General features: G+C 54.1%; 1 protein-coding gene across 1 annotated transcript in view; it reads left to right on the forward strand.

Annotated features, from left to right (window-relative positions):
* TCERG1L (transcription elongation regulator 1 like) overlaps window positions 1–3,821 on the forward strand; it is a 215,440-nt gene extending 211,619 nt beyond the window's left edge. The window contains exon 12 of the mRNA XM_017537867.2: window positions 2,895–3,821. Within this exon, the coding sequence (XP_017393356.1) occupies window positions 2,895–3,051 (157 nt within the window). The 3' untranslated portion in view covers window positions 3,052–3,821. The remainder of the gene's footprint in view (window positions 1–2,894) is intronic.
* The last annotated feature ends 5,126 nt before the right edge of the window (window positions 3,822–8,947 follow it).

Genomic DNA, 8,947 nt, shown 5'->3' on the forward strand with positions numbered 1-8,947 from the left:
CATGGGACAGGGGCAGAGGAGGCGAGGGCTCCCAGGTGGCCATGGGACAGGGGCAGAGGAGGCGAGGGCTCCCAGGTGGTCATGGGACAGGACAGAGGAGGTGAGGGCTTGGGGAACATTCTGGAGCCCCTTCCCTGCCTTAGTTCACAGCCTGGCCCTTGCCCTTCTTATCCCGGCCCTAGGATAAGTATTGGAAATTCCTGTGCTCCAGAGTTCTCCTCCATGTGGGACGATGACCTCACAGACCTCAGAAAGTGATTAGGAGGACACGGGAGGGGCTGCAGGGAGGGACCACCATGGCACCTGGCAGGCGGGCAGAGCTCCGAAAGTGATGCTGTCATTACTATGACACTGGCCAACACTCTGTGTCTATCTATTGATAAAATAGTAGCAGTAAGCCACATACCCCCTTCTAGTGACTATCAGGAAGACAGAGGAAAAAGTGTTCAGAATGCACTGAGCAATTCAAAAACAATTACACACACACAAGGAAAATGAGTGGTAGAAATTAGAAGGGGCTGAACTGACTTTTTAAAATTAGATTTAATAAATACACTTTATTGTATATATCTAAAGTAAACATCATGTTATAGGGTACATAGAGATCATAAAAAGCTTACGATAATGTAGCACATTTTAAAATTCACACTTGGGATACATCGCTTTTATAATTATAAAGCTTTTTTTATTATTATTTTAAAAGTAGCTAAGTTTGCGACATTTCAAGAACTTCTTCCAGATCTGACTGCTGTTCTGTAGGCATCCTAGTGAAAGATGTGCAATTCCTGTGACCACGTGCTGGGCAGCCAGGCGTGTCCCCGTGCAGGCCACGTGGGCCTCTGAGAGCAGACTCCCGGGGCTGTGTAGCCTCATGCAGCCATACAGGCCCGTCCTAGTCACGTGTCTCAGCCTCAGTCCTGAGCAGCCTGTGGGAATAGTGGTGAGGGGACAGTCCAGAACACTCCCAGACAGGCCCTGGCCCAGCCCCGCCCGCCTCCCAGAAGAGCAGCCACCAGGGACTGGGTCCTAGCCAGGTGGGGTTGGCCACCCAGTGGGGTTGACACCTGGTGCTCCTTCCTGAAAGCTGCAGTAGCCACCTCCATGGCAGGCTGGCCTGAGTCCCACTTAGCGGAGAGAGCGCAGAGATGCAGGGCCCCTGACCCAGCTGAGCTCCCCGAGCTCACGCCCCAGCTGGGCAGCATTGGCAGAAAGCCAGCGGCACCCCTCAGCATGGCTAAGGGGCCACAGACAGACGCGAGAGGCTCCCTTTCTTTTCAGGGACACTTCTTTTCAGAGAGGACCAGAATAGGGCCTGCCTAGCAGCTGTCCCTGCCCCGCCCCTAACTGAGAATGTGTAGATGCCTCTAGTCAGGGGAGCGTGGACTGACTGATCCCCTGCAGGTCAGGGGTGGAGGGTGGCTTAGCGACGCACACCAAGGTTGTTATGACATCAGTAAGTAAAGGAAGGAGGGAGAGAAGGAAGAAAGGAGCAGGGAGTGAAGGAAGGAGGGAGAGAAGGAAGAAAGGAACAGGGAGTGAAGGAAGGCGGGAGAGTGCTAGGGAGGAAGGGAAGGCAGGGGGCAGGACAGAGGGAGGGATGGAAGAGGGCAGCCAGAGCGGAGCGATGTGTAAACAAGCAACCCCACAGACGGAGCGCAGGAAACAGCAGCGCCCTGAGGAAGGAGCGAGACGCATTTGCGCCGTGACAGAAATGAGCTCCAGCCTGCTAATGATTTGTCTTGTCTTCTAACAGCCGTGTCGGCATCATCCTGCTGTTTGTATATTTCAGAAGCTATTAAGTGATAATAATTTAACACAATAATTTAGTGTCTGCAAGGAAGTATTGAATTCTCTGTAACGAGAACTTGGGGGGAATAAGAAGAACCCCCCAGACAAAGAATGACCGCATTTTCCAGGGTCCCTGGAGCACGATACCCAGGCCAGGCCCTGCTCCACTGCGGCTGGACCAGCGAGTGTGTCCGCACCGGCCAGCAGCTCGGCGCCCTGGCCCCTCTACCCCGTCCCTGCTCCTGGTTTCAAGTTCAAGGCTAAGAGAACAGGAAGCTGTGGGGCCCAGTGCCTGCGAAGGTCAGCGTGCTCACCGCAGAGGCACGTCCTGTTTTGTCCTCTGAGCTGCCCCAGCCTTGAGAACGGCCTTGCTGGTCTAGGCTGGGTCCCTCGCGTTTTCTTACGGGGCACCACCTGGCCTGACATAGCCAATCCGCTCCATCAGTATTTGGGGCTCGCTGCTTGCCAGGCACCGGGCTAGACATTCAAGACGCGGATTGGAGAACAAAGCAGATGACGCCTCCCCATTCGAGCGTGGGGGCCCAATTCCACCACTGAGGTTTAACAAGATCACCACTGTGGCGAGAGGCAGTGATGGAGTCGCCGTTCTCTGAGCCTCAAGACAGGGCGAGTTTCTCAAAGAAGACACCCTGGCCTGGTTTCGCAGGATGAGCTGCTCTAACTGGGGAAACAAACAAGGGAAGGGTGTGCCGGGCGGAGGGCACAGGATAAGAAAGACTGTGGCAGGCAGAGCATGGTGGTAGCAGGGGAGGAACCCAGGAGACCCGGTGGGCAAAGCTGTGATGGGGGCCGGTGGGAGTGACAGGTGTGTAAGACAGCGGAGGAGGCTGGTGGGGGTGGCTCATTTCGGGAGACCACTCAGAGGAGAGACGAGGGGGGCCTGCAAATGTGGGTGGGTCAGGGCCCCACAGGACCCCGGTGAAGACCAGGCAGGGCTGGCCAGAGCCACTCACCCACCGGTGCCCCACGGCCCACAGCCAGACCTGGTGGAAGGGCTCGCTGCTTGCTCAGGGAGTCCGTCTCGGGATGTCTGGGGAGACCAGGGTTGCTCTCAGGAAGGTGTCTCAGGGAACTTTCTTTTTCAGGACCACGTTTAAGGAGTTTGCAGAGAAATATGGCCGGGATCAGAGGTTTCGACTTGTTCAAAAAAGAAAGGACCAGGAGCATTTTTTCAACCAATTCATACTTATTCTTAAGAAGCGGGACAAGGAAAACAGACTAAGGCTGCGGAAAATGAGATGAGTCTATGAGAATGCAATAATCCTGGGGGTTGGCCCTGGGCCTGCTGGGGCGAGGGGTCAAGGTGGAGACAGACACAGGCGTAAGGCGGCCGGGACCTGCACAGCCCAGCGGTCACCGGCACGGCGGGGTCTTCGTTCTCAGAGGATTACTGTTTCATATTGAAGCTCTCTTTTTCGTACGTTCAGAGTTTGATGCATTTCTAATCACCATGATACGTGGATCCCTTAATTGTTTTAATTATGCAAATGACTTGTAATATACACAAATTATAAATCCACTGCAGGACTCTGGGGATGCAGGAACCGGAGCCTCTAACAACTGCAAGGCGTTGGTTTCATCACCTACCACGATTATGGAAAACTTTTCTGAAAACCTTTGTGAATGAGGAATGAAATATTCCTCTGGGATTCCCGTGGTGTTGAGGAGTTCCTGACTCCATCCCCAGGTCTTGGTCTCGTTTCTGAGTAGCAGCAATAGGGTTTTCATCATTAATCATAGTGACAGCTGTGAGCATCCCACACTGGACCACGGACCACTTACCGTTTTCCAAGGGTGGCTGGGTGTTCCTCCCAGAGGGGCATCCTGACTTAGAGCAGGGGGCCGTGCTGGTTGCCACAGGTCCTACTTTTAAAGAATTATTTTGTACAAAATCATCGTATTAATATTTGAGTTATTTTTATTGTATGCCCAGAGTTTGCATGAGATTTTTTCTCATCACCTTTGTATAAAAAATTTTTAATTTTTTTTAATCAATAAATATTTTAAACCAGTGTGTGTGTGTGTGTGTGTGTGTGTGTGTGTGTAACTAAGATATTCCTTATGATTTTAAGCTGCAAAATTGTGTTTCAACTAAAGATACTCAGCTCTGAAAGATTCAGGGGGAAAAAAACCCTGGTGATTGCAGTAAAGGTTGTGAAAATGCCAATCACACAGAATCTTACTTTTCAGCATAGTTAATCATCCTGGGTGGAACCTCGTGTGGCAAAACCTTCACTAATTAATTGCATTCCTTAAACTATTGAACATCCGTTTATTTATTTCAAGATTTATGGAGTTCTCTGTTTAGACACAACGTCTTTGTCCCCTAGCAAGCAGTGCCACAGCCTCCTCACCTACCTACCTGCCTTCTCCTTAATTAGTTCCCATGAGAACACTTTTTCCCACACATATAAGGACGTAATTGGGCCAGGTGGAATCCTCTCTTCACTGGGATCAGCCGTGGTCCCGACACCAGCCCTGTTAACCCCTCACCTTCCGTGTCGGGCAGCCCCTGGGGGTCCCAGCGTCATCGCTCAGGATCAGGCCATTTTTGGTGCGAGCTGCCCTCCCACCTGGCCGTGGAGTTGGAAGCGCCTGTGACGGAGCTGCCGTAGCCAGACTCCGGAGGAGCAAGTGTCGGCTGTGGATCCGCCGGGGCCTATCATGAAAGCGAAACCACGCTGTGATTTGAACAGGGACCTGTTAATGGAAAGAAGGATGGCCGCCCCAGGTAACGGGAGTCTGGAGGCTGCTGAGTGGCAGGTGACGGGAACAGCTGGGGCCACGGGGCTCAAGAGAGTGTCGGAGGGAAAGGCCTCCCCACCAGGGCAGTATCTGCACCACTTTGAAGAAGGCACAGCTGTGGCTGGATGCAAGGAGACAAGCCATTGAGGCGCTGTGCGGTGGCGGACTTGCTGGAAGCCCCACCCCAGGATGCTGGGACAGCACGTGTCTCATTAGGACTGGCGGGGTGGGGGAAGCTGCAGGCATTGGGTGCTGCTGGCACTTATCAGGGCGAAGCTGCAGGGCTGAAAGGGAGGAGCTTCTGGGACCCCTTGGGTTTGCAGGAAGGCACTGCCGTCTCCTGCCACCCACTGTGATGCGTTTGCAAAGCTGCTGCTTCTGGCTTCTTGCCTTGGCACAGGCTGATGACCCGAGCACAGGACACCAGGAACTACAACCTGCACGGGCCCCGGGACTGCAGCCCGATCCACCCAACCAAAACCGCAGGTGTACAGCAGCGTTTCGCTGAGAGTGGACGCAGTGTGGGCAAAGCTGCCCTGACCGTCCCAGGAGACTCAACTCATGGCCCCGGCCCCGCCCCTGCCTACAGTGCTGCCTCCTGCTGAGCTCCTGGGCCCCCAACAGAGGAGGGAAGGTGCCTGCCAGGACTCACGGGGGAACCCCCAGTTGTGCTGGTTGCAGACATCAGTGATGGTCTGGTCTGGAGTGGTGCTGACAGCCGCTGTGAAGGCGGAGTCTCGGTAAGTGGCCTCGGGCTGTCAAAACCACCACTTTGTAAACCTCACCCTCCCTGTGAATAGGGAGCACCGGCTTCTGGGCTGGGCTTACCAAGTGACCAACTCCAGCAAGAGATGAAGGGGTCTGGAAAGAGTGGGGATGGGCACAGTGCGGAGAGATTCTTGTCCCATGCGCTTGGGAGATCCCCTTCTCAAGGCAGGTGAAGGGGCCATGTGCCCACTGTAACACCAGGAGCAAAGACCACAGCCGCGTGGCTGCCAGCCCTGGTAAGCTCTCCTCCGTCATCCCTAGCGAGTGGCCATCTGTGGGCCGCCAGCGCCATGACCCTGTAATCCAGCCATCATTTCCATCGTCACCCAGATAATAATGATGGAATGCTGACAACAATGTATGGTGACACCGGCAATGATGTCAGCAGGAGCGCACGGGGAGGGCAGCATCCTAGCTGTTTTCACGGAACCTGAAAGGACCCGCCCTCTCTCAGTGCTTAGGAACACACAGGCGCCCCTGGCCTGGAGGAAAACTCCTGGGTATTTTCGCTTTTCATCCAAATATGCGGGGCCTGGTATGTTAGTTCACACAGCTGTGAGTATAAATCTCAGAGGATTAGATGATTTGAAGTTGTGGATAGCTGAGTGACGGAGCTGCCTCCTCGCTATCTACCTGCACGCCGGTCTGTGGGCCCATCAGCAATGCCGTGGAGATGAAGGGGACGCAGGTGTGATTAGGGATGTGGTCGGGGAGCAGAACGCGCTCTGAAACCGCACGCGCATGTCCACGGGGAGCGCATTTCCAATATTCTCCTCCTTTGGAGGCAGCAGATATAAATAACCTTTTTAATTTTGGTATATATTTAAGATATTATAGAAAAGCAGTATTAGGTTTTAATTTCATTTTTGTATGCTCCATGTTCACTTTAAATGCCACTAAGATGACTTGGATGAACTTGGTAATAACCTCTGAACTCGTAGAATTTAGCAGGAAGCTACACTATTCTGTTAGAGTGTCCATCAGGAATCACTGCATCCCACTCAGGACCAGCAAGAGAGCGGAAGGAGAGCCAGTCCCGGCCTTGGTCACGGACAGAAGCTTCCCTCCAAGCTCCAGCGCCCAAGAGCTTCCTACAGCTGTGGGCTGGCTGGGCCTGCCCTCTTCTCGCCTTCCTGGGCCCAGCCTTTCACTGACGCCTCCTGGCCTCCCCTCGCTCTCTGCTCACCCTCCTCTTGGACTCTGCTCTTCCCTTAGACTTGCCCCCGGGTCTCAGCTCGGGGTTCTCTGCCCACACCCTCCCACCCCAGCCTCATTTCCCTGCCTGAGGCTTCTCAGCTCCTGCTTGGTGCTGCCAGACCTGCCAGCCCCTCCGCACATCAGAGCATGCCCCTTGCCCCTCTTCTGCTCCCCGGCACCCCCTGCTCTGTGGGGAGGCCCCCCTGGGCCTTCCTGGCCTTGAGCAGTCATGACCAGAGGAGGAGCGTGGTGTGATGACGGAGATGGATGAGCCTGCGTGGACTCATGTCCCCACCGCTCCTTCACAGATGGTTAGCACACATTTTTCTCCTGTGCTTTACTAAGTGCTCCATTCATTTCCTTACTAAATGTTTATTGTCACTACTGTTTATTTTCTTGCTGTTGCTTCGTTCAAATGATCCACTTCAACCAATCCATTAACAATAATAAAAGAAAGTTGTATTCCCCCCAAAATACTTTTTTTTTTTTTGCTTGTCTTTTCTCCATCAAGAACGTGAAGTGTGACGCAGGTGAAAAGCTCCTGATTATTTGTAAGACGCTGTCAGTGTGATGAAGCCATGCCCCTGCCGGTCCTGCCCCTGTGAAGAGATGCATTTGTAAAATCACCGCGCTCTCTGGCACAGGCAATGGTGGGGGGCTGCCCCATGAGAACAGGGACAGAGGGGGACAGAGGACAGCAGTGGGGGAAGGGCACTGAAAACAGGGATTCAGTCAGCTGCTGGGGAGAGCAGAATTCAAGGCAAACAGAGAATTGCTCCCACACAGTTTTAGGGATTTTGTCTTGTGATCGAATCCCTTCCTGCCTCCAAGCTCTGTTTTCCAAGACTCAGTCTTTAAAAATTGCATTACTCTTAGAAATGATTTGGTGATCATAAAATAATGCGTGTTTACGGCATTGTTGGTGAGGACATGGACACCGTGTAGGAGTAGCCTCTCCTGGGGCTCTGGTGGCTGCTCCCAGTGTGGGGCCAGCAGTGTCTGTCCACACAGTGCAGCCTGGGCCTCCCTCACCACCGCATGCTTTACAGAGACACATGGACACTCCCCACAGCCCACCTGCTCCTTGCCAGGAGTGTGACAAGGGGTGGGGTCTGGGATCCTTCCCCAGGAATCCAGCAGGGGCCGGCGACTGCCTTCGACCAGAGAGGATGAGGAGGATGCGTGTGATTTGCCAAGTCAGGTTCTGAAAGGAGGCAGCGTCTACCCAGCTCCTCCTTGCCCCAGACATTCTCCTGTGGGAGCCACCATGTTGTGAGGAAGCCCTGGCTGCATGAAGAGGCTCCCGCTGAGGCCTCAGTCGACATGAGCTCATTGGGGAGCCTCCTAGGAGCCCAGCTCCCAGCCTTGAAGGTGCATTCTGACACTGAGCTGAGTGAACACTGGCTCTTCCCACCAAGCCCTGCCGAAAGCGCTCACCCAGGAGCAAAATAAAAGGGGTCATTATTTTAAGCCACTGTTTGCAGGTGATTGGTGTGTGGTCATTGTAAGTGGGACGTCCTCCTATTTCCAGATGCCTATGACCCTTGACCTGTACGTAATTAAAATACTAATCCCAGCGAGTAACCGAGCAAACGGCCACTCTAGACCAAGCGTGGAGCCCAGTCCTTTCATCCTTCACTCATTCTGTCCTCCCGACGACCCTTTGAGGTAAATCCTATTGCTACTCTCACTTCGCAGAAGACTCTGAAGTTTAGAAAGTGTAAGCGATTTGTCCGAAGTCTGGGTAACAGGGACATAGCCAGACCTGCAAGTCTGTTGGACTCCAGATGCACAGACCACACCTGCGCTGGCCCCTGGACCTCTGCCAGGGAACTTGGGGCTGCGGCTTTGCAGAAGGTGACATCCCTCCCTGCTGGTGCTCATTCCTTTATTCCTTTGGCGTGTGCTCTGCGCTGGGCCGGGCACTGCTGGAAGGACGCCTCGGAAGCCCAGTCTTCAAGCAGCTCAGGGATCATCAGGCCACTGACACTCCGGGTGGGACGTGCTGCCTGGGAGCGTGCCGGGGACTGTGGGAGGAGAGCAAAGGGTGAGTGTGAGGGGCAGGACGAGTCCTGAGACTGAGCTGGGAACTCAGGAGCAGAGCCTTCCAGGCAGAGGGTCGCTCACACTGAGGCCCTCAGGACAGGTACCCAGACCTGCCACGGAGCCGGCAGCAGTGGCCGTGCCCTCAGGGTGTGTCTGCTCAGCCGCATCTTTGGCGCCAGGCTCTGCCTGTGAGAGGCACGGGACCCACACTGAACAGCTGGGGCCTGACACAGACCCACCAAGGGCCTCTCAAATCCCTTCCACATATGCCGTGGAGAGCAAGACAGCACGTCTAAGTGGTCACATTCCTTTGTTTGGTCAACAAACACTGATGAGCTCCTCAGATGTGCTGGGCACTGTCACCTGCACAGGCTCCAGCAGG

The sequence above is a fragment of the Cebus imitator genome, unplaced genomic scaffold, assembly GCF_001604975.1.
Source record: "Cebus imitator isolate Cc_AM_T3 unplaced genomic scaffold, Cebus_imitator-1.0 Scaffold107, whole genome shotgun sequence".
NCBI classification, from domain to species: Eukaryota; Metazoa; Chordata; class Mammalia; order Primates; family Cebidae; genus Cebus; species Cebus imitator.